The sequence below is a fragment of the Calidris pugnax genome, unplaced genomic scaffold (assembly GCF_001431845.1).
Source record: "Calidris pugnax isolate Ruff unplaced genomic scaffold, ASM143184v1 scaffold135, whole genome shotgun sequence".
Classification (NCBI taxonomy): domain Eukaryota; kingdom Metazoa; phylum Chordata; class Aves; order Charadriiformes; family Scolopacidae; genus Calidris; species Calidris pugnax.
The window spans coordinates 1,489,760-1,515,574 of NW_015090961.1; the positions used below are offsets into that span (position 1 = coordinate 1,489,760).

At 44.3% G+C, this 25,815-nt stretch overlaps 1 protein-coding gene across 1 annotated transcript in view; it reads left to right on the plus strand.

Moving 5' to 3' along the window:
* Window positions 1-25,815, plus strand: part of CACNA1B (calcium channel, voltage-dependent, N type, alpha 1B subunit) — a 330,920-nt gene that overhangs the window by 215,803 nt on the left and 89,302 nt on the right. The window contains exons 17-18 of the mRNA XM_014952366.1: window positions 2,540-2,607; window positions 7,961-8,067. Coding sequence (XP_014807852.1) covers window positions 2,540-2,607; window positions 7,961-8,067 — 175 coding nt within the window. The remainder of the gene's footprint in view (window positions 1-2,539; window positions 2,608-7,960; window positions 8,068-25,815) is intronic.

The following is a 25,815-nucleotide window of genomic DNA, read 5'->3' on the forward strand; positions in this document are numbered from 1 at the left end:
TTGTTTGGTCCAACTTTGGTCCCTGGCTGCCATGGGAAGTCTCCTGGTGCCATGCCGATGTGGGGCAGTGGCTCTGGAGCCAGGCTCCTGCCCGGAGCCTGTGGGAGCAGGAGGATTGTTGGCCACACTCCTGCTCAGCAGAGCCAACAGCAGCCGATAAATCAGCCTTGTGCTGCTCCTGGCTCCTCTGTTAATAGAGAAACCTCTGATGCCTCCCCCACGCATCCTTCTGAGAAACAGAGAACAATCAGAGGGACACTGAGGCCACAGTTTCCCAAAATCTTGGTGCAGGTTTGCCAGCACCCTGGGAGCTGATGCCTCGCTGGAACCATGGTCCCCAGCTTGTCACCATAATCCCTCAGTCCTGTCTTTGTTGTGGCTTTGCTTTGGGTAGTGCTTCCAACTCACAGGCCAGACCAGGGACACATTCACCCACCAGAAAATCACAGAATCACGGAATTGTCAGAGTTGGAAGGGACCTCTAGAGATCATCCAGTCCAACTCCTCTGCTAAAGCAAGATCTCCTAGAGCATGTTATTCAGGAGCATCCAGGTGGGTCTTGAAGATCTCCAGAGAAGGGGATTTGGATTAGTTGCTGCAGGTGTTTCACTCCACTCATGGGTACTTGCAGCTGGTCCCAGGCTTGTAATCATAGAATCATAGAACAATTTCGGTTGGAAGGGTTCATGGGTACTTTCAGCTGGTCCCAGGCTTGTAACTGTAGAATCATAGAACAATTTCGGTCGGAAGGGACATTGAAGATCATCCAGTCCCACCCCCTGCCCTGGGCAGGGACACCTCCCACCAGACCAGGTCACTCTAAGTTCTGTCCAACCTGGCCTTGAACCCCTCCAGGGATGGGGCAGCCACAGCTTCTCTGGGCAACCTGGGCCAGGCTCTCACCACCCTCACAGGCAAGAAGCTCTTCCTGAGATCTCATCTCAATCTCCCCTCTCGGTTTAAAACCATTTGCCTTCATCCCATGACTCCCCTCCCTGATCCAGAGTCCCTCCCCAGCTTTCCTGGAGCCCCTTTAGGGACTGGAAGGGGCTCTAAGGTCTCCCTGGAGCCTTCTCTTCTCCAGGCTGAACAATCCCAACTCTCACAGCAAAGGGGCTCCAGCCTCCTCTGGACCTGTTCCAAGAGGTCCGTGTCCTTCCTGTGTTAAGGCCCCAGTGTAGCCTTACACAGTAGCAGCACATTGCTGTTAAAGCCTTTATGAATCTCCAGCAGGTAAATACTCATGAGATCAACCTCATTCTCATGTACGTTCATATTTAGAGGAGCAACTATAGCTTTATGCAGCTGTGGAGCGAGTGACTCTCCTGTCACCAGGTAGTGTGCAAGAGTGAAATGCATTTTCTTCCTTGAGAGTAGTTTAGACTTGGTTTTGCTTCGCTTGCTCTCCTTTCATGTGCAGAGCTATCTGATTTACAATTGTTTTGGGGCCCTTTTGCAGACGCGTAGCTGGAATAACAACAATAAAATATATGAAGGGCCAAGTAATAGCTGAAATCATTAAGTGGAAAAATGAAAATAAAATATGAATAAATAATTACGGAGAAATGTTGTGTCACAGTGACATAATGCAGTGCTCTGCAGAGACCCAGGCTGGCGTGGGCACTGGCGGTTCTTTAGCTGAGCCAGATGCAATTTGGCCTGGACTAACGGCCCGTTTCCCGGCAGAGCTCATTAGCTCGGGCTGGGTGTCCTACTAACAGGCTGTGCTGTAACGATGCTCTGTGTGATGCTACAGTGCTCAGGACAGAAGATGTCCAGGGCCATCTAGTTGTCATATCAGCTTCAGTGTGATAAGTCATGAGGGTTTCCTCCCACTGGTATGTAATGCAGCAGTGAGCTAAACGTAATGTTTTCATGGTACCCAATGCCTTTGTACAGCTATATGTATATATTATGCAAATGTTGGCTTTAAAATGACCAATTTCCATGAGTTCTACTGGTTTCCCTTATAAACAAGAGGGGAAAAAAGGAAGGTTAAATCTTCTCTGCATGTGTGAGTATGGGCAGGAGTGTAGGTGTGGATTTTCTGGACTGAAAAATCAGAGGTTGCAATGTCCCCAGGACCACCGAGTGGTCCCACTCTGGTTGCACCCATAGCTTTGTAAAGCCTATCTGCTCAGCCCGTGTGCGGGTCCTCACCAGGGATATGTGTTGGGGAAGAGAGAAATGGGTGTCCAGGCCCTGCTGCATGGCAGAGCTGGCTCCCGGCAGGAGCAGGTGAGGGAGAAATGAAGACAAAACAGCAGTACAAGAGGTCAACCCATCACATACTCATGATGGTAAGTGGGGGAAGAAGGGGGGTGGCAGCAGGAGGGGAATGGTTTGATGTATCAGCTGTGTGAAGGTTTTATTCCTTAACTGCTCCCCAAAAGACACACTCCTGAATGTCTTCTTGGCTATCTCAACCCATCACATACTCATGATGGTAAGTGGGGGAAGAAGGGGGGTGGCAGCAGGAGGGGAATGGTTTGATGTATCAGCTGTGTGAAGGTTTTATTCCTTAACTGCTCCCCAAAAGACACACTCCTGAATGTCTTCTTGGCTATCGCTGTTGACAATCTGGCCAATGCCCAAGAGCTGACCAAGGTAAGTATGAGATTTCTGTTTCTTCAAACTTAGACCCCAGCTGCTGCGTGTAAAGCATCAAACCCTTCCAGATATCGACCCTTCCAGATACCCTGAGGTTTCCTCTAGAGCCTCCTCATGCAGGATCTCTGTTTAGCAGTTTGCATTGCAGGGAGGGACCTGCAGGTTTATTCTTGCTGAGGTTTGTTTTATTTCAGGCTTGTTTCGGTGAGCTCTGGCATGTCCTGTAGTTCCATTTTATCCCGGAGTGGGCAGAGGGCATTGCTCATCTCTCTGCTGCAGAGGCATTGGGAGCATTTGCTGTCTTCAGGAGCAGAGGCAAAGCAATTAACGGGTTTTTGGCTGACTTGAAGTTTAGAGATGGGGAACTGCAGGTGTTGTATCGCTGCTTTTTGCTGTCTCACGCTAATGTTTCATACCTTGCTGAGTTTCGGGATGAATCAAAGAATTAACATTCTCCAATCAGCTCCCTGGGAAACAGCTCGCAGAGGCCATTGTGAATGCTCAGTGAAGACGTTACATCTTCCTGCCCCTCACCAGGTGCAGGAGAAATCAGAGGCACCAGCCCAAGTGCAGGCAGAAAGCCAGGTCCTGGCAAGAGAGGGATACGACACCGATGCGACCTTACTGTGTGCGCAGATTTCTACTGGAGCTTTCCCTGTGGGGAAAAAACTTATTGCACAGGAGGGATTGCAGCTTGTATTTGTATTATTACATGCTTTAGATTCCTCGTTGTAGCGCGCTCGGCAGTGTTTATGAGGCAGCATTAGATCTTGTTTGCAGGTTTCTAGCTCGTTCTCATCAAGTGGATGAAACGGTGCACAGCCCATCGCTCTGCTGCTGCCACCGCCACCAGTCACAGTGACCTGCTGGTGGCAAGAGAAGCACCACGTCCACCTCAGCAGTTGTATTTTACAAGTTTTAGTTTATATACTCCTTACAGGGCAGGAGGATCACTAACCATGTGCTTACACAGCAGTGGGAAGGATGTCTTCTCTTTTTAGAGCTGTAGAAAGGTGCAGTAGTTCATGGATTCACGATGCAACTCCACACTTCAGGGACACAGAGATTTCTAGGGCTTCCCTACCTCACTCCAGCTGAAGACCAAAGCAGCCACCCCTTCCCAGTTAAAATCCATGTCTCTGGCAGCTGAAATTGCCTTTCCCAGTTCTCCTTTGCATGGGAGCTGCATGACTGGCTTCATCTTCCACCTCTGGAGGCTCATTTCCTGAGAGCTGATACCCAGCACAGACCCTACAAGAAGGCTGGTGGCTCTCGGGTGTATAATACATATTCCTGTGTCTCCGAGACTGTGTTCTGCATCCCTCTTCTCTTATAATGCAGCTCAGAGCTGTGTTTCATGGATCTAAGTTGTGTTTTTCTTTTTTTTTTTCTCTTTTTTTCCCTGGGAATTGTTTCCCTAACGGCAGCTCAGCTGTTTCCATTCTTTCTGAACCCACAGAAACCTCCAGCCCGGAGGCCTCCCTCCTCCCAGCCTGATTTACGGGCATCCCTTGCACGCGTTAAAAGAGAGGATCAGGCCCAACACACTTCTTGGATAATGAAGCTCATCCTGCTTCTTTCTTAATCCTTTCAGTGCTTGTTTGTGAATATTTCATCAGCTGACTGGGACGCTTAGAAACCCGACTTTGTTGAAGTTTATAAAGTATAATTAAATATTGATGGATTCAGCAGCATTGCCAAATCATAAAGCTTCTTGAGAAAGTATTTTTTGCTTTAATTTTATTTATGATCCCCAAAAAATCACTGGGGCTTTCAAAAGAAGAGGAAAATGATAAAAGTAATTCAATTATCTGGCATACCTGGAGAATGAGGGATTTATTGCTAAGTAAATATGATCAGGCAAAACCAAAAATGGCCTGGAGATATAATTAAGTTACTCAGGAGTCAGTTGATCTCAGGAGACTTCCTTGACATTTACGCTGTAAAACGAATCGAGCTCAGTGCTGCAGAGGATGTGGGAAAACCCTAAGCAGTTTGCAACTGCCTCTGTTTGGGAAAGACAAAAAGCTTCTCAGCTTTTTGGAAACACCTCAACCAACGTTTCTACTTCTGGACACTGATTTAGACTTCTTTTGTCGTGGCATTTGAAGATTTCTCTCTAGCCTTAGCTGGGCCTTGTGACCTGTAACAGAAGTTATGAGATTTAAAACTATATTTAACTTAAGCTTGATCATCCGATGTCTGTTACAAAACTCACCAGTGTGTTGGAATGACTCATTTCAGGGGAAAAAAAAGAAGAAGAATCATCACCTTCTTTGCTTTGGATAGACAAGGAATCTGTTCTCCAGCCTCTGCCTCTCCCTCCCCAGGTCTCTCTCCACATCCTGGCCTGGCTTTCCCTTACCACTCACTTAAACTCTACCAACTTGATTTCTAGTGATTCTCTGAACTGTCCTGTATCTCTTTGGGTTGCCCACCCTCTAGTTTTTTCCGTACATTGGCAGGTTCTTCTTCCTGTTCATTTATACAGAGTGGAATCTAAAATTGCCCTCAAAATTTTCTTTTAAAATCTTGTCTCTGCTGACCATCCCATAATGTCTCCAGTGACATGCAGCAGTTCGTTCTTCATCCCTGTTAAATTGGCGTGTAACGCCTCCACGAGTGACCCTTTATTATCTGAAAACACAAAGTGTGTCTCTGATCTCTCTCCACTGCCAGAAATCCCTGAGAAAGCAGTATAAAAATGTGCAATATAGGATAAGAGGAATGCATGAATTTTACAGAAAAATATGTAAAAATATACCAAAGAGTTGAGAAATCTCCAGAAAGAATGGACTGAAATGAGTGGCAAAATCCAGAGTCTAATAACCATGAATACCCCTCCTCCTCCTTCCCAACAGGCAGGGCATTAATTGGGTGAACTTAATCAAGAACAGTCATTGTTAACTATGCCCCTTGTTATGGGCAGCACTGAAGATGGGTTTTACCATGTGAGAAACTGTGGTTTAAATGAAGATTTGGAATTTATCCTGAAATCCTAATATGGGCTAATCTGTCTTCAGGGTCTATGTAATTTTTTAGATCCTGGAGAACTTGTTTGTCCAATGTACACACACTCAGATCTTTTAGTCTTTCCTCGGAAGTCAGTTTTCAAACTTTTTAATCACTCTTCCTGCTTTTTCTAAATTTCCTTCAATTTATCTACAGCTTGCTGGCACAACATTTCAAGGTTAAATAACTTCTTACTCTTCTCAATCTGGATTTCAGTTCAGCAACTGGAATTTTGGTTGAGATAGAAAAATAAAAAAAGTGAGGAGAGGAACTAGAGAAAAACACCCCTGTGTGCTTCAAGCAGAAGAAGACCAGCCTGTGCCCAGTGAGACCTGGCAGTGCCAGGTATCAGGCAAAAAATTAATTTGTTTTTGCAGTGATCTGCAATCTCTGGGTGGAAGGAGCTACAGGAACAGGATTAAGCAGTCACTGCTAAAGAGGGAGCTTGTTCTGAGTTAGGGATGGCTGTCTTCAGAATGACAACAGCTATTTTCTGCTGTTACTTTGAGATATGGAATCCAGCAGAATTACTGATGCGCCAGGGAAAATGTAGTTGAAGCTACAAATTTTAAAGAGAAAGTAAGAACCGCACCTGGAGCTTGAGGTGCATAGAAAGGAAAATCAAGAGCTTTTGAATATATGTGATTTTAACGCTGCTGGAGAGTCCTCAAGAGAAGAAACACCTTGAAGATACCTGTGGAATGAAAGGAAAACATTAAAAGCTGCCTTATTTGGGGTCTTAGTCCTCAAAATATTCATATTCTGCAGATACCCTTGATTTACAACAAGCTTTCAAACCATTGATAAATTTACTGGAAGTTGGCAGTTGAGAAATATTGATTTTGTATTATCTTTCAGCAGGGCTTTTTTTTTTTTTCATGGCCTGTCTCAGTGTCTCAGGTTCTTCATTCACTACAGTAAGAATTTACTTGCTATAGATTTGCTAATATTTGGAAATGAAAAAAAATATCTGTGAGACTTTAAAGGTAGCTATTTTTTTAAAATTTATTTTCCCTCATTTCTTTTTCCTTCTGGAGGAGAAAAGGGAAAATGGTTCCAAAATGATTTTGGTTTAAGCAAATAACACCAAAGTCAGAGCAAGGAACTGTTTGTGCATATGGTATTGAGGATGGATAAATCTCTATTACTTCCTATTTATAAGCTTAGATGTCTTACTGTCTGCTCTTATAATTCTAAGCAGAACTGTTTCACAGCATTACCTTCGAAGAGCAGATGTAGACCTGTGGCATTTCATAAAGTTTGACAGAAGAGCTGTGATTGCTCTTGGCCTGATCTGTGGTCATTCCCTCCACGTGTGGTGAAAGAACTGATTGCTTTTGGCCTGATCTGTGGTCATTCCCTCCACGTGTGGTGCTGACGTTGCCATGAGAGGGGCTGTGTTTAGCCTGCCAGGATTTTACTAGCAATTTAGGTAGCCAGTCAGTTTAGACTGGCTAGAAAATTCAAAGGGCATTTCCCCCAGATGACCACTGAAAATGAACCAGGCTCTTTCTTCACCTTTTGCCCTCATCTCCTTGCTTAAGATCCTCTGGTTTGAATTTAAGCAGTAGTTCTCTCATCATCACACCAGCTGGGGGGAAATAAATCACAGTTATGCTCTGCAGGAACCTGCAATGCCAATAGAGGTTCAAAATCCACCTGATCTTGGGGGGTGTATGCAGAAAGCATGAATGTAACCATCTTTCTGATCTATGCTTGAGTCTACAGACTTTGCTCTAATGTGGCTCCTCCTTCCTGTTTTCCCCCCGTGATTCAACTTAAATAAGTGGAAATACCTGGGATGAAACTGGTGTGAGCTCATTGGACAAATCCAGTGTTGCTCATTGGACTTACTGTTTCTGAAAAGTCACACTGGCAAGAAAACATGAAGGATTTAGGGGTCTGTCTCATGGACTTCAGTAAGATGAAGAATTTAGAGTGTTTTTACACATGTAGGTCTGAGATAAATGGGGCTTGTTTCCCCTCAGAAATGTCACACTTGTCTCTCCCTGCCCTGCCGTAGTCTCCTACCCGAATCCTAAGTGATAAGAGAAGACCCAAGAGAGGTAAGAAAGCCCTGCAAGGGAGAAGTAATCATGGTAAAAACGCACTGAACGCTTGACCAAACCCTGCATTTCTCATCCTGACCAGCTGTTGTTGGCACCAAGACTGTCCCCAGGGGTCCTTGCAAGAAGTTCTGAAATTATGCCTTATTTAATGAGTTTCCACTGTTCTCACAGCATGGCAGTGACAGATGTGTACGACTTGTGCCTTGGGGAGCTCTGGTTATTGTCCTTACGTGATGCACACTCTGATCTCTCTTGATTTTCTGCACCAGGACGAGGAGGAGATGGAGGAAGCCACCAATCAAAAGCTCGCTCTGCAGAAAGCCAAGGAAGTGGCCGAAGTCAGCCCCATGTCAGCAGCAAACATTTCCATAGCAGCGTAAGCATTCTTTTATTATTTGGGAAGGTTATAATTTGGTTTCTGTTTTTCAGTGTCGCTCTATGTCTGTTCAAGTGGAGCATCCCATAGTACACTGTGAGCCCTTTTATTTCATCTCTGTTACGGGCAGGGCTTTAGGTTGACTGAACACTGCAGCGCTGATCGCTTAACCATGAATTTAATTAAGTATTTCTTTTAGTTTGGTTTCTTTTGTAATGTCTCATCTTTTGCCTTACTATAAATAACTGTATTTTAGAAGGATTTTTTTAAGCTGTCCTAGGATAGATTTCACCAGGTGAAGTGTTAATATTTCACGTTGGATTTTTAATTTCAAGAGGTGTGTGTGTGCACTTAATGTCTTTATTATTCATTAATGATTTCTGCTTGGACAATGTAAATGTAAAGGTATCGTCCTAAATATCAGACTGCAAAATATGCTTGAATGGTCTCTGCTGTTTGAAAGAGCACTGGATTGAACAAAATCGTGTGTGTGAACAGACAGTCACTGGTTTGTAGCTGGAAACATCAAATCTGCATTTTCAGATGCAGGCTCTTCTGTGTGGACGTGGGCATATGCACAAATTCTGTGATACCAGAATCCTTAAAGAACATTGTCTTGGGGCCCAACTTTTCATATCTACTGATCTAAAATGAAGGGAAAAAAATGTTTGTAGGTGGAAATACCTGTCCAGATGTTGCTGAGCTCAGAGTTCTCCCTGCATGGGATAACAGGCCTGTTTGAGATGTGCCTACTTTGCACAGATTTACTGAGAAGTATGTTCTTTGTAAAGGTTCGTTTAACTCTTCTGGAATTTTAGCATCTACCAGAATCCAAAAAATTTGGTTGTGTATTTTACGGAAAGCTGCTGGTGTTTTCCAGACTCTTTTTGCAGGGGAAACCTCCAAAGGCTGGAGAAACTCAAGCGTAGAAAAAGACATCTTCTGATTAATTTTACTGTAAAGTATCTGAAATGCAGTGGGATCCCTGTTTGTTCCTTCAGCATAAATCTCTTGAGACCCTTGTTACTGGGAGTTTAATCCACTTCATCAAAGACAATAGGTCAAATTGAGCCAGTTCATTATATGTTAAGGAAAAGAATATTATAAATTCTACTGTTTTAGTCTTCTTAACATTTTATTTTGCCATTACTGCTTTAATCAGCTCCTATTTACACTGTATCTGTTTCTTGGGTTTAAATGTAATCCTTTTCTTACAATGATTTTCTGTCCAGTCTTGAAAAGAAGACAAATGAGAATATTTACTCTTGTTCTTTGAATTTCCTGGCACTGATATTTTAAAATGCAAGATAATGATGCTTATTTTCTTTTTAAATCGAATGCACAGTGCATGTGAAAATTTCTTAGAAATCAGAAAAAAAGCCCACTTTAATGGAGCTAAGTTTTCACATCACGTTGTTACTTGCTTAAAATAACCATATTCCATGATTTCTCACCGAGCTTTCACCTGTTTTTCAATATCCCAGGGCCAGTTTTGTGACCACAATTGAAAGTACAAAACTGGGGTGTTCTCCTTATTTTGCCTTAAATTGTATCTGCCTGGACCTCGACATGCCGTGTTTGTACAGGCAGGTAATTAAGGCTTACAAACGAGCACATGACAACGTGCAGTCAATTGCTTCCACATCTATTAACCGGGGCAGCATCATAGGTTGATGACCGAATGGGTAATGATGTAGAGGAGAAGGCAAGGGAGAAGTTGGGTGTTTTGTGAGACAGAAATAGGCGTATGGATGGATTGCTGGCTCGTGATCCAAAAGATGTTTAATCAGTGCACGCCAAGGCAATTTGTTTAATACACAAATACATCCCTCGTGAACTTCAAAGGGGCTCAGTAGCCACAGCTTTTGGGTTTGCAGCTCCTATCCCTTAGATATCTCCATCCACCCGTGGCTGACAGCCAAACCTACCCCGCTACTCCATTTCTTATGTTTTTAAGCCACACAGTGGTCCTGAAGATGGAGCAGATGTTGTAGTGATGGCAGGCCTTGTCACATCAAGCCTCTGATGCGATTCAGAGCTGGACACTTCACAACTGAAATAGTGCTGGGCATGCTTGGAAATGGGATTTTTGCCGTATGGCAATATCCCAGAAAAAAACCAAACGCCTGTAGAGCTTGGGTACCCCATAGCAGCTGGTGAGCAGGGGCTGGGAAAAACTGCCCCAAGGGCCTGCTGCAAAAGTGAGTCTAACCTATCAGTTTATAGTTTTACTTCCTCCTAAGGAATAATTTTTTAGATTTATAATTTGTCTTTATTTTCATAACCTATGAAAATGGATTTCTATCACAACAGGCATCTATAGCACAGACCAGTGTTTTGAAAATGTCAACGTTTCTCTACCTGCACCAATCAGGACAGGTCTCTCGGGCATTAGCAGAGGGCACCATGGCTTGCATTGCCTTAGTCATGATATTCATGTTCCCAATGTCCCTGTCTACCTCCCACGGAGGTGACAAAGCTGTCCTGGGTTAGCAGAGGGCACCATGGCTTGCATTGTGTTAGTCATGATATTCATGTTCCTCCTGTCCACCTCCCACGGAGGTGACAAAGCTGTCCTGGGGCTGAGTCTGGTGAGAAGTTGCATTGGTTGTTCTGCTGCTTCACTGCCAAGGTGCTGTGCTTGTTGGTTTGCTCCTTTCCCTTCTCAGTCCCACCTCAAGGACTTGAGACCATGTCCCTTCCCTTCAGCCTCCTCCAGGCTGTTCCATAATCTCCAGCCTTGTCTCTGCTCCTCCCCCTCTGGCATTTTTCCCCTCCAAATGCAGTGTCCACTCGGGGTTTGTGTGCTCCTGTGCCTGCAGTTATCTCAATGATCTTTAAGGTCTATGATTCTGCTCTCCTCTGCCATTCAGGCCTCTCTTCATAACTCAGCTCCAGGAAATGTGTGATTTATTGCATTGGTTGCAAAATGTAATTTCCTAGGCGTAAGAATCTGGTTATTATTTAGTGTGTCAGCCCACGTGGAGGGTCCAAAGAGGTGCCTTCACCTTTCCACACACAATAGGATGCTGCGTGAGCCACAAATTGCTTTGTGGTTGGTGGATGGTGAAGCCGCTCTGGGGTCGTGGGGAGCTGTTTTAATAATATACTCCTTATTACAGCGGTGTCGAGATATCATCTTGACTCAACGTGCTTTATTAAAATATTCTACCTGCTCTTAGTTTGTAGCTTCTACTTCATCGATCTCCTTAGGATTTTGGTGGTTCATCCTCTTCTCCATCAAAGGGATTTAAAATGAACAGGTTTCTCTGATCACGGTTTGGTTTTTCACCTGGTGAACTCTATCCTAAAGGAGCCTTTTTGTTTTGTGTTTTTTTTCAGGATTAAAAGCTAGGATGGTATGCTGGTTTTGTCATTGTTGCAATGTTTGGTTTAAAACAGAGTATCTGTTTAACATGTGTTACTGCGTTTTAATTTGAGCCCATTGTTTTATTCTTATTTTTTGTGATTTTTTTTGTTTGTTTTCCGTTTAGCATTTTCCTTGCTTTGTTGTTTCTGGAGGTGAGTTTCTGGGTTTGTTCAGTTTACCCAGCATTGTCTTTAAGACCCTCTGTTTTGTACAACATTCAAACCACTCAGCCTCTTGAACTGAGCGACTGTACAGACCGAAGGGTCTCTAGAGGAAACCATTGGTGCAGCTTCTTCGGTGGCCAGAATGGAGGAAGGGGGGGAAAAGGGGGCAATTTTGCAGGCGGTGGATGAGCAAAGCATCTTGTGATGCCACCAATAAGGTGCCAGTGGAAGGGAGAGCCCTCCGGCTCATTCCTGTGGGTCACACCAAGACCCCAGTGCAAACATGGGTTTGTTGTCCGTGTTTGCCCAACCCAAAGCCTGAACTCCCTGCATTTGGGTTCCTCCTCCACCTTTTCTATTCCAGCCAGAGATGCACCAATGGCACGTACAAAAGGGGCTGCGATAAGCACACCCAGCAGACCAGCTGGAGAGGACACCAGCTGTGGCACCCAGAGCCCATGTATTTTCCAATGGCCTCTCTTCACCTTTCCTTGGGAAAAGTCTTACAATAGCAACCACAACAGCAAGCAAGTGCTAAATTTGTAGGAACCTGCTAGGTAGTTATGCTGAACTCATGCTGAGTGAAATTTTTTTTGCATTTTGTTACTTATGTATTTTTTTAATTCCATGTGGTGATGGGTTACAGTTCTAGCCAGACCTGAGGAAGTTCTTTAAGCAGAGGTATAGGGAGCAAGTTCTGGATGGGAGAACTTCCCAGGTGGGGTGGATGAAACTTGACAGTTGATGGTGTCAGAAACCGTCCATGCAGACCAAAAAACAGTCCATAGAATTGCCCGCTACCATTTTTCAAAGTCACACGTGCTTTCCAGGATACCCTTCCAACCTCTAAAGACTCCTCTCTCCGAGCTCTGACTGGTTTCTGCTGGTCCCTTACATGGTTGTTCAAAGCAGTTTGCACTTTAATTGCACGCCCACGGGTGGATGCTGCCTATTAACGTGAGCAAGTTGAGTAAGTTGAGTACTCATTTGAGAAGTGCCAAGAGCAAACACGGGTGGCCCATCATTTCACAGTGACTTCTCGGAGCTGTCTGTCCCTTTTGTACAGGTCTGGGGATGAAGGGGGGGGAATTGCTCTGTTTCTCCAGGACATTTTCCATCTCAGAGGTTCCATGTTTACCTTTTGTCTTGGGAATACTGTGGTTTGTTTCCAAATCCCTGTTGGGCTGTTGGAACCCAACAGGACCCAGCAAGAAGTGTGCCTGAACACCCAGCACATAACCCATCTTGTGCTGGGTGATGTGTAGACTAGAAGAGGGTGTTCTTCTCTTGCTGGCTTGTGATTTCTTCCCTTTCTTTTTTCCCCTGAAGTGTGTTGATGTGTGAGGTACTGTGATTCCTCCCGTTAGCTTACCTTTTTGCCCTTGCTGTTGGTGTAACGGTGACTCAGCTACACCTAAAGACACTCTTGTGCTCTTTCCCTCACGGATGGTAAGTAGCACCGAGCAAAACTCAAGCTCATTTGGATTTGGAAAAGGAGGCTGTCTTTGTTTTATGGCTTTACACCCTGCGGTTCCAGGACAAATTTAGTCAAATTTTTGGTTTCAACCAAGAGAACTCCAGCAAAGGGAGCTGGGGAGAGAAGCTGGAGTGCTGCAGGACTTGCATAACCTTGGCTGGCCAGGTTACAAGGATACTTGGCAGGATCAGAGCATGGCCTCCGTCCTGCACTGCACCAAAGGAGGCAGGGAGAAATGCAATGGTTCATTCAAGCCTCCTGCTGAGGGAGGTTGAGATTCTGCTTTCAGCATTAACAGTAAAATTTCCACAGGTTTATCGGGTTTTAGTGGTAGGGTTTCTATCCCCTGCCCAGCTGAGGAGGGGAGTGACAAAGCAGCTTTGGTGAGCACCCCGTGTCCAGCCAGGGTCAACCCACACCACAGGTATTGCACAGTGGTGGTGCTGACTTCCAGGTAAATCAGGGCAGCCCAGTACATTCTCCTCCATCACGAGTTTTCCACCTGTTTTGTCCAAGAAATTTCTTACCTATGCTTGAGGCATTTACCCAGTCGAGGGCTTGTGCTCTGCAGGTTTTAGCTGCCGTCCTGGGGTTCAGCATCCAGCCAAAGTCCCCAGCTTCAGCAACCTGGAAACCATAATTTTCTTGGCCAGCAAGCAGGGCATCCCGATCCCGCTTTGACTCCTGATCCCATTTCATTTGGCACAGTACAAATGCAGAAATACTAAAGTTTAGGCAAAAGTACTTTACCTGACCGTTCAGGAAGTTATTTTCTCCAAGTAAAACTTCTATGATGCCTTTCATAATTTCTCTTATGCTGTGTTGCATACATTACCTGTGCCAACATTTCTGTTCAGACTAATCCATTAATTTTAAGTAAACATATATTTAAAACTCCAGTTATATGATATCCAAAGCACATTGGGTTTAACTGGTTTGCTAGTACTGATTGTTAACGGATTAAAGCTCTCATGGAAGCAGGAAAAAAAAATGCTATAGTCGAAAAGGCGAATTCAGGAGGTGAAGGGGTTTTATTTTCAGTCTTGGGGAGGGTTCTTTGGATGATGTAGGTTTAGAAAAGTTATTGTTCGTAGCTATGAACAAATTAGCGCCTCAAGCCAAGACCTATCAAGATACTTAGAATCCTGTTTTTCTGTAGATTCCCTGCCAAAGGAAGAGTAAACTATTTTTCTGTGTAATCCAGCACTTTCTGTATTTAGAACCCCCCACGTATAACGGTGTTTATACAAACACTGGATGGAGGAGAATCTACAAAATTACTTGTGAACCAAAAGAAGCTCCTTTCAATAATGTGCAGCAGACCTAGGGTTTTTAGGCACGGTGAGCCAAATTGGGGCAGTCTGAGCCCAGGCACATCCCTGTGTCTCTTGGAGGAGAGAGGTAGGTGCCTCTGAAGAGCAGATTTGAGGCAGGGAGCGAGGAGAAGCAGCCTGGCACCAGCTGCTGGGGCTTAGGTGGATTTTGATGGCCCAAGGTCTTCCCTCCAGCCCATGCTAAGGTTTCTTCCTTGTGCCATGAGACTGGAGTGGGAATTAGCATTCTACTCCCACTTGGAAATAATTATTTGCAGCACAGCTGTAAAAGCAATCGCCACCTGATTCTACAAAGACCTCTGCCCTGAGGTCTCAGAGATGACTTCTGCGGAGGACTTTCATTGTGTGAGTACAGCACATGGAGGCATAAAGTCCTGATATCATCCTGTGGCTTTTGGTTCACCTTTTAATTTTTTTCCCCTTTTTCTTTCCGTTTTTGATTCTTTGGTTGTTTCCCTGTCAAATAGAAGGTGGTGTGTCTGTGGCTTCCACACTATCTGAAGCTTGCCTGGTCTTCTCCCAAGGTGCACGCTGCCGTCTGCATTCAGTAGGACACAGCCTGTATGAGTCTCCTCCCAATGTCTTTTATGGTTTCTCTTCTCTTCCTTTTTTGTTTTCTGTTTTTGTTTGTTTTTTTTTTTCTTTTCTCACTTTTTGTTTTCTTTGTTTGTTTTGTTTTTGCATGTGCAGTTTTGTAAAGCAAACTCGAGGTACTGTATCTCGCAGCTCGTCAGTCTCCAGCGTAAATTCACCGTGAGTTGCTCTCTGTTACGATATTCAGTAAATGGATTTATGATATATATCTCTATATTTATAAACCTCCCTCTTTCCCCTTCCCCTGATACCTTCACTCCCCCCTTGTTTTCTCCAAAAATCATTCCCATCATTGTGGAAAGCCTCCAGACCGACATACGGTGGAAGGACTGGAAGGTGTGCGACATTGCCATATAATGCTTGTGATTTGATCGTGAGCAACTCTGTAGTGTTTCGTACATTGACTGTGGGTTTTTTTTTTCTCCCCTTCCATAATTTCTTTCCCATCCTCCTAATTATTTTCATTCTTCCCTTCCCTATTTTCCCTCTCCTTCCCTCTGCCCTCATTTGATGGTTTGTCTTGTTCTCCCTTGTATTTTTGTTCCCTGTGTTTATCATGTGCTGGGCTGATGGCTTTGGTGTTCCAACAGTGTTTGCACTTATGGTTCAATAGGAGAAGGGGGGCCCACCATGAGTGCGCTCTTTAATGACAGCTGGAGGAGGACTTTAAAAGAACCTTCTGAAAATGAGGCCCAAGTGAGTGCTGTGTTGCATACATTACCTGGGCCAACATTTCTGTTCAGACTAATCCATTAATTTTAAGTAAACATATATTTAAAACTCCAGTTATATGATATCCAAAGAACATTGGGTTTAACTGGTTTGCTAGTACTGATTGTTAACGGATTAAAGCTCTCATGGAAGCAGGAAAAAAAAATGCTATAGTCGAAAAGGCGAATTCAGGAGGTGAAGGGGTTTTATTTTCAGTCTTGGGGAGGGTTCTTTGGATGATGTAGGTTTAGAAAAGTTATTGTTCGTAGCTATGAACAAATTAGCACCTCAAGCCAAGACCTATCAAGATACTTAGAATCCTGTTTTTCTGTAGATTCCCTGCCAAAGGAAGAGTAAACTATTTTTCTGTGTAATCCAGCACTTTCTGTATTTAGAACCCCCCACGTATAACGGTGTTTATACAAACACTGGATGGAGGAGAATCTACAAAATTACTTGTGAACCAAAAGAAGCTCCTTTCAATAATGTGCAGCAGACCTAGGGTTTTTAGGCACGGTGAGCCAAATTGGGGCAGTCTGAGCCCAGGCACATCCCTGTGTCTCTTGGAGGAGAGAGGTAGGTGCCTCTGAAGAGCAGATTTGAGGCAGGGAGCAAGGAGAAGCAGCCTGGCACCAGCTGCTGGGGCTTAGGTGGATTTTGATGGCCCAAGGTCTTCCCTCCAGCCCATGCTAAGGTTTCTTCCTTGTGCCATGAGACTGGAGTGGGAATTAGCATTCTACTCCCACTTGGAAATAATTATTTGCAGCACAGCTGTAAAAGCAATCGCCACCTGATTCTACAAAGACCTCTGCCCTGAGGTCTCAGAGATGACTTCTGCGGAGGACTTTCATTGTGTGAGTACAGCACATGGAGGCATAAAGTCCTGATATCATCCTGTGGCTTTTGGTTCACCTTTTAATTTTTTTCCCCTTTTTCTTTCCGTTTTTGATTCTTTGGTTGTTTCCCTGTCAAATAGAAGGTGGTGTGTCTGTGGCTTCCACACTATCTGAAGCTTGCCTGGTCTTCTCCCAAGGTGCACGCTGCCGTCTGCATTCAGTAGGACACAGCCTGTATGAGTCTCCTCCCAATGTCTTTTATGGTTTCTCTTCTCTTCCTTTTTTGTTTTCTGTTTTTGTTTGTTTTTTTTTTTCTTTTCTCACTTTTTGTTTTCTTTGTTTGTTTTGTTTTTGCATGTGCAGTTTTGTAAAGCAAACTCGAGGTACTGTATCTCGCAGCTCGTCAGTCTCCAGCGTAAATTCACCGTGAGTTGCTCTCTGTTACGATATTCAGTAAATGGATTTATGATATATATCTCTATATTTATAAACCTCCCTCTTTCCCCTTCCCCTGATACCTTCACTCCCCCCTTGTTTTCTCCAAAAATCATTCCCATCATTGTGGAAAGCCTCCAGACCGACATACGGTGGAAGGACTGGAAGGTGTGCGACATTGCCATATAATGCTTGTGATTTGATCGTGAGCAACTCTGTAGTGTTTCGTACATTGACTGTGGGTTTTTTTTTTCTCCCCTTCCATAATTTCTTTCCCATCCTCCTAATTATTTTCATTCTTCCCTTCCCTATTTTCCCTCTCCTTCCCTCTGCCCTCATTTGATGGTTTGTCTTGTTCTCCCTTGTATTTTTGTTCCCTGTGTTTATCATGTGCTGGGCTGATGGCTTTGGTGTTCCAACAGTGTTTGCACTTATGGTTCAATAGGAGAAGGGGGGCCCACCATGAGTGCGCTCTTTAATGACAGCTGGAGGAGGACTTTAAAAGAACCTTCTGAAAATGAGGCCCAAGTGAAACCAAATTGGAAAACTCTGCATAAATATCCTTGGGAAACTTATATTCATGAGAGCACCGGTCATGCCTGTGCTCTCTAACCTTCTTGAGCTTAAAGCTACAGATAGTGCAAAAATGAGGCACTTGGCAAGCTCCTATGTCCTTGTGCTTGAGCGGACACAGTGGTAGACCTTCCATTCACTCCATGTGCTTCCTAACAACCCAACCTTGCTGGCTTTGCTGTGAATCACGGGTGCGCTTTGACACCGAAGCAGGTTTGTAGAAAACACCATTGCTCCCTGCCGACTAATATAACAAAACTCGTCATCAGCTTCTCATCAACCCATCTTAGTGTCTTTGCTTTGGGTTGTACTTGTACCGTTTGACGTTGTCTTTCTTCTTTAATGCTTTTGGAGAGACAAGTAAGTGCAATTCAAACACAGGTGGGTTTGTCCTTAGGTGCCACCATAGCAGGTACCGAAGACACGGTGAACCAAAGGAGGTTTTCCACCAGCTTCCTGACATCTTCCTCGTTCCTTGGGTGTCTTGGGGGTCCTTGTCCACTGGTGGATCTTGTGTTTGTATTAAAAAATATGTTGCTACGATGTGTGGGTTTAGCTTCTGTGACCCAGACTGAACTTTTGCAGCCAGCAAAAGTAGGTGTGATGTGTCTGTGTTAAGGTCTGAGATCTCACGGGGTTGGGACAGTGCAGATTAGGGCAGTAAATTAGACCGAGGCAGCTTTGGGCTGATTTCTTCTGATGGATTTCCTGGCTGCCAGGAATCTTCGCAGGTATAAAGACATGGAGAGAAGTTTGCTGCCCTTTGGGTCTCGTGAGATCTCACGGGGTTGGGACAGTGAAGATTAGGGCAGTAAATTAGACTGAGGCAGCTTTGGGCTGATTTCTTCCGATGGATTTCCTGGCTGCCAGGGATCTTGGCAGGCAGAAAGGTATGGAGAGAAGTTTGCTGCCCTTTGGGTCTCCCTCACCCTGCCTTACCCCTGTCAGGAGAGAGGAGCGGTTAAAGCGGGTGATGGAGGAGAGTTGCTACCTCTCTCCAGTAGAAGTTGCACCAAACCAGCCCAAGGCAAAGTTTGCACAGTTAGGAATAAAACCTTGAAAAAAATGAAGAATTTAGCCCCTTTTCCAAACTTCCAGAAGCAGAGCTGCCCTTTAGAAGGATGAAATCAAAGTGCAGGTACTAAAATCCGTCTGGAAGGAGGATTTGCCCACATTCGGGGGCGTTTGCCATTGAGGTCTGCTGCTGACTCCCCACCAGCCATAGAGACAGTATAATAGAGGCTCCTTTTGCTGCTATGACTCACATCTGTTCACTGAACAGAATAAATTTTTACTGCAAAAAGCTGTAACTGAGGATTCTCATCCTCTTTAACATTTCTATGCACCGTCTGGGCAGTAATTTGTAATTTCCTATGCAAAGCCGGGCTGCTTTTGGTGGATGAGCTGAGTGTGCATTTTCTTCTCTGTGGGTATCTAAAGAGCATTTCTCCACTAAAACCCCCTGTTTTGATTAAATAAATGACTGGACTCCATAGCAGTGTGCAATGTATAGAAGTACCAGCCGTCACAGAGCATCAGCACAGCCCTCCTGAAGAGCAAAGGCATCTGAAGGGCTTATTTACTCAGTATAAATGTCATGGTTAGAAATGTGGTTTTTATTTTAAATTCAAATAGATAAACTGGAACAACTCCTGTTAGGGACGTGCAGGTGCAATGGGCTCCCATTCCCTGGATGAATGTTAGTCCAGGTTGAGGATGCCTTTATATCTCTCTGCTTCTACCCGCTGAGAGTGCTATTGCTGTAATTATACTGAAGAGATAAATGGTCTAATTTTTGTGCGCATATGAAAGTTGAACAGTAATCTACTAATCTAAAAGAGCTTTTTAAAGGTGAAAAAAAAAAAAAATCCCTCTTCCTTTTTCTCCCTTAGGTTTCTCAAACAGCGTAAAATACTGTGTGCCTTTATTATCAGTAACAACCCGCATCCGCAAAACTGTGTTCATCTGTTCTGAAAGAACAAAATTTATTCCAAAGTATTTTCATGTTCAGAGAGTTAGGGTTTTTTCCCCATATTCTTTCTTTGTTTATTTTTCTAAAAAAATACTTCAAAATTGGTAAGAAACTAAGGACAAAATACTGGAGTTAGCTTCTTAAAAGATAAATTAAAAAAACCCAACAAGGTGAGTAATTTTCTTGTGTCAATTCCGGGCTTTTGTGCTATAACAAATTTATGAAACAAGCAATGCAAGTGGTACAAAATCCATTTTTAATTCACTGAGGAGAGGTAATTAAATACAGATATGCTCTATTTCTTTAAGTAGATCAGCATTTATCTAAAATACATACTGAAACTGGCAACTAATTTATATGTACATAGGCGATGGCACACAGCTAAGTGAATAATTATGTTGTTTTTTTTCCAATAGTATGTATTTAAGAGATACGAGACCTTGAATTTTCTTATGAACACTTTTTATACTGCTGTGGCTGATGAAATCCAAACCAGTGCATTCAGTAACTGGAGGTTTTCATTGTATTGCCATTGTTTATTGTTTATTTCTAATAGGATCCAGAGGTGTCAGTCATTGCTTGGACATGAAAAATGGCATGTTCTTAAGCCGTTTTCTAGAATGGTAAATAAATCAAAAGCCAGTGTTTCACAAGCTGGGGAATTTTTTTCCAGAAGTGCTGAACACCTGCACCTGCCAGAGATATATTTATTTTTTTTCTGGAACAAAACTTGTTTTCCTTTGAACAGCTCTTTCTTTCCCACCCCCTCCCCCCCCAATCACAACACATCTCTGGTGCCTCCATCCATATTTTTTTTTTCTAGAACAAAACTTGTTTTCCTTTGAGCAGCTCTTTCTTTCCCCGCCCTCCCCCTCCATCACAACACATCTCTGGTGCCTCCATCCATCTGTAGACAAGCTGATAGCGAACAGGGGGAAATGAAAAAACTTAAAGATCTTCTTCCAGGAAGACTTTCTCATTTGCCATCCAAGAACCCAAATTGTTCTTGATCTCTTATCGCTTGCTTTTGTATATTCACTGTCTGGACCATCTGCCTCATTTCCATCCTCACCAGGCACAAAGGGGGCTGTGACTTCATTCCCTGATGTGTTGGGTCTTGTTTTTTGTCAAAAGGATGGAGCTGATGGTGGGACTTTGGCCATTACTGAGTCTGCTCTGGTCCATTGCAGTGTAATTTCCAGAATGTCTTCTGGAGAGTGTGGCACAAACACTTCAGAGGAAGAAAAAATGATTTCAAGTAAATATGATTTGAGAACTTAATGGTTCCACGTATTTAACCTCGTGTTTTTTGTTAAGTCAGGCCATAGCAATGTGGCTTTTAACTTTCATTTTTTTGTTTTACTTTTAACTCTCTCACCCTGTTATTTATTAGTGAGGATGCAATTACCTGATCACAATTCATAAGTGAAATACCAAACAAATCTTGAGGTCTGAAAAGGGATCTTGTGGCCGATGACAGCAGTGTAACTTCAGACAGAATAAATATTTCCTGGCATTTTCTTAAGATCAGAATGTGCATAAAGCTAAGCCTCATATTTATAATTCTGGGATTAGCCTGCTCTTCAGTGGCCATGAACACTTCAAGGGAGTGGGAGAGAAGTGCTAGAGCTTTCCTAATCTCTGTTCTGATGTGCACCTTGGGAATGTTCTGGCTCCTCTCTGGCCAAAGGCTGTGAGGAACTGGCCGAAGAGCCTGCAGCTGCTGAGCCCTTCGTGCCACATGCTCAGAGGCTCCCAAAAGACCTGTGGTGGTGTTCAGCCCTGGCCCCTCTGGCATCTCAGTTTCTTCGTATCCTGCTGGGGCCAACGACCTGCAGCCAGCACGTTCCTGCTTCTGGGGCCAACGACCTGCAGCCAGCACGTTCTCTATCCACAGCTCTCCATATTGTCTAAAAGATCAGGTAAAGGGAGTGGAAATTCAATCTGAGGATGATAATATTCAGGGCCAAGAAGTTGCTCCAAGGGCTGGAGCCCCTCTGCTCTGAGGACAGGCTGAGAGAGAGATGGTGGGGTTCAGCCTAGAGAAAGTCCAGGGGGATCTTATAATGGCCTTCCAGTACCTGAAGGGGGTTTACAATAAAGCTGGTGAGGGAGTTTTCACAAGGGCATCTAGTGATAGGACAAGGGGTAATGGCTTCAAACTGGAAGAGGGGAGATTGAGATGAGATCTCAGGAAGAAATTTTTCACTCTGAGGGTGGTGAGACCCCAGCCCAGGTTGCCCAGAGAAGTTGTGGCTGCCCCATCCCTGGTTCAAGGCCAGGTTGGAGGGGGCTTGGAGCAACGTGGTCTGGTGGGAGGTGTCCCTGCCCAGGGCAGGGTGGTTGGAACTCGGTGGCCTTTAAGGTCCCTTCCAACCCAAACCATTCTATGATATTGAAAACAATAAAAATGTTGCATTTAGTGAAGTTCCTTGATCTAAGAAGTTGACGTCTATGATAGTTTGAAAGGCATTTCCAGTTTCAGTAGCAAGTCTCTGGACATAAGGATGTGATGTAAGACCAATACTATATTGGGCTTAGACGACATTCAAGATTTAGGGTTTCTGGCTAATAGGCACTAGGAGAAATACTCTGAAAGAAAATGTTTTCACTCTGAGAAACTGAAATAACCAAAAATTCTAATATATAAAAGCAAAATCAAATTCAAGCATAATATTGGGGCAGCCTGGGCAGCATTCTCCACAGCTGTCCTTAGTGGTGACGTTTGTGAGGCTCTGCTCCAGCTCAGTGGGAGAGCACAGCACGTCTCCCGAGAGCTCCGGCAGGAGATGTAGCTCATAAAGAGGAAAAGGTGCTAAAGCTGCCCAGCAGCAACTCCCGGGGTCAGTGGCAAAGCAAATTTAATCGCTCATGGTGAGTTCATCTGAAAGAAAATTGTCTTATCAAATCAAAGAGAGCTAAACCACCCTGCTTTGTGCATGCCTGCCCCAAACTAGGATGCTGCATTGTGTTTTCCAAGTGGAAAATTGAAACACGGCGAGAGCTTCTCCGAGTTTATCAACAGAAAATATGATTTCAGTGAAAAGGCTTTATGCATTGCATTTTCTGTTGGAACCGTATTTTAACAAGAAATTCCCTTTCATCTGTAATCAGAACATATTCTTTCATACCCACAATCTAATATGTAGGTATTTTTAACATCAAATTATTATGTTCGTAGTCAGCCTTCTTTCATTATTTACTAAAGCAAAATTTTATGGATTGCATTTATGTAGTTGATTAAACCAGTAGTTTTGGGAAGCAAAGTGCCATTAACTAAAGCAGTGTTTTAAAAGGTTATGATAACACAAATCTTTAATCAATAAGGAATACCCTAAGATTAGAATATGACTGAAAATATGCTTTCCTTTCCTGAATAGTCTGAACAGTGGTTGCGATTTTCTCTATACCAATATTAGTCACTGGTTCATTAATATGAATTTTATTTGATTCTACATGAATTTTATGGTTTTCTTTCTAGCCACAGGCAGGAGTTGTTTGAATGCCAGTTTCTTAATCCAAGCAAAACCAGTGGAGCTACTTAGAGAAGCGTATTAACAGGAATATATAGTACATTTCCACCCCAGAGGACCTGAAAACTGAGTGTATTGCCAGTACCCTTCAAAGAGTTCAAAATAGTCTGTAGACAGAAAATAGGGCTGGGACGTAATTGTAAAGAAAGTGAATTAACATTAATCTCTGTACTGTGTCTCTAAATGAGAGGTGATAAATGCTATTTTCGTAATGGATTCAGAAGGATTTTAAGAAGCAGACAGCGAACAGGCTTTCAGATAAGGACTTGGCTTCATAAATAGGTGGTTTTTCTCTTGTGGAAAGAAACATTTGTTATCGCAAAGGCTCATTTTTTTTTTACCAGTTTATCAGCAGTCACGCTACGCTGTGGCATATCGTGCTTGTACCGTAGATGGTTTCTCTCTGCCCCAGTTCAACACTCACTCAATAATTTGGGTGACCAGACACCGGAGGAAGCAGAGGAGATGGTTGTGCCCTGTCTGTGGTTTTCCATCTCTCCTCCAGTCCTTCTCTGGGTGTGCAGGCACCGCATCCTCGGAGGCAGGTGCTGGTAATGAAGTGGTGTTTTGTTTGACGGGGATGTTGCTGTTGTGCCCATAAATAAGTTCCAAATCTCTCCCCTGTGCAGGAGTAGAGCAGAGCAACAGGAGAGGAGAAGCTGCCACATATGGCTGTGCCCAGTTGCTGTGGGAACTCGGAGCAAGTGAGAGTTGGATAAATTTAATTGGACTAGCAGACGACACGTCCCCTCCAGTTGCTGCTGCTTTGGCTCTGAAAAACCCTAAACGCTGTCCCCAGAGGGACCGACCTGCTCAGTCACTTTACTTCCATCTCCTCCAGCAGACTTTATGCGTGCTGTCACTTGCTCCTGATGTTCTTGACTGGTTGGAATACAATAATGAGCTTGCAGGCAGGCTTCGCGTTCTCCTGATTGTGTTTTCACTGCAATTTATTTCCTGATTATTTTGTTGTTGCTGTGTCTTTTCATGTAGAAAGAAGAAGGGATGCAGTGATTTACTGCTGAGCCTCTTGCTCTTTGACTTGTTGGGAACCAAAGCCAGCGGGTGGCTGCCTGTTTGTAGGCTTTTGGCAATCACCTCCCCTGCTTGTGTCAGCGTTAAGGATGCATCTCATTTCTAGATGCTGAGGAATTCGAGTCTGTAACTTCAGTGTCTGTTTTAAGGAAGGGATTTTAGCAAAATAGGCTTAGTTAATCCGTGCATTACTTGGCTCCTCCAGCTTCTCAGTGGTGTATGCACCTGGCAGCACCTTTCATTTAGCCATCAATCTTGTGCAGTGGAAGCTTTAGCACCTCAGAGGTAGTTAAAAGGCTGATTTGTGTTTTTAGTGTAAAGGAAACCCAAAACCCCCTCCTGAAGTGATACATCCCGTGTCAGAACTCACGGGTCCCGACTGTCTCCTCTGCCCCGTGTGATGAGTCCCAGCCCTGCATCCTCAACCCTCCTCCTCGCCACATCCTCTCTGATTCAGGAAATTTTCTTTATATCTTGGCTTTGATGGGCTCAGCACCGGCACTGGTGGAGAGGCTGTGAAAGCTGCCTGATGATTTATTGTGTGCTCTGCTCTCCACAGGGAGGTTGGGGCTTTTTGCATCCTACCCCTGCTTGGTGCCTGTCCACTGGAAATGGAGCACAGGATGGTGCACGGGGAGTAGGTGGTTGTGCTCTTCTCTGCACTCTTGATTTGTAGATACACTGAAGGCTTCAGCTAAAGGCAGTTTCCCAACTCTTAACTCATCATGACTAGTTGTCACTTCAGTGTTGACAGCTCGTTCTGGCTGTTCAAAGCACAAAACAGAAGCCGGTCCCTGCCCTGAGGACTTTGATGATGAAGTGAGAAATGTCCCCTAAGACCAAACGCGTTTGGTGGCAGTGCTTGGGGAGCTCAGATCTGCACACACACAGCCCTAAGCTGTCTCCTTTCCCTGTGTGCTAAAGAGGAGGTCCATTTTTGGAGCCCAGCTGGGTTTAGCAGCCCTAGATCTGGAGCCCTGCAGAGCACAGCACCCCGTCCATCCCACGGGATTCACAGGACATCCTGGGACACCCTTCCCAGGAAGCTCTTTCAATCTGCCCATCTCTGCCCCCCGTGGAGAGCTGCAAATGTGACTTCCCATGGGAAATCCCTGTATGGGGCAGAGGTCTGGGCAGCCAGAGGAGGCATTGCACGTTACCCATTGAGTCCATAAATCTGCTGATGAGTGACAGCACTTCAATCTTTCCAAATGTTGAACCAAAAAGAAATGTTAAGTTATTGCCCTCTATGATGAGGCTGCTCATCCTTGTGCCAGGGGTCATTAGAACAGTTTGGGTGGGGATCATCTTTAATGAGGAGCCTGCTCTCCCTTTGATGTGGGATTTTGGGTGAATGAGGCTCAAAGTGAGCCCGGTACCTTCTGGTATTTAGAACTGGGGTTTTTGTCACCTGTTCTTCTGCTGTGGTGTAAAGAGGGCACTCAGCCGGTGGAAAATTGGTCCAGAACGTGCCTCTCGGGAACACAGGATGTAGATTTTTAGTTTTGCTGATTAGCTGTGCTCAGTCTGATTTCCAGATTAAATCAGATCCCTTTCCATCCGCTTGGGTGCCCTCATCCCATCTGCAGTGAGCAGTTAAGTAGGGTGGGTTTTTTTTTTCCTCTTTAGCAGAACCAGGCAGACAGAACCCCCACAAAGAACCATTTCCCCCCCCCCCCCCACACCGAGACTGCGGCACAACAACTTGTGCACA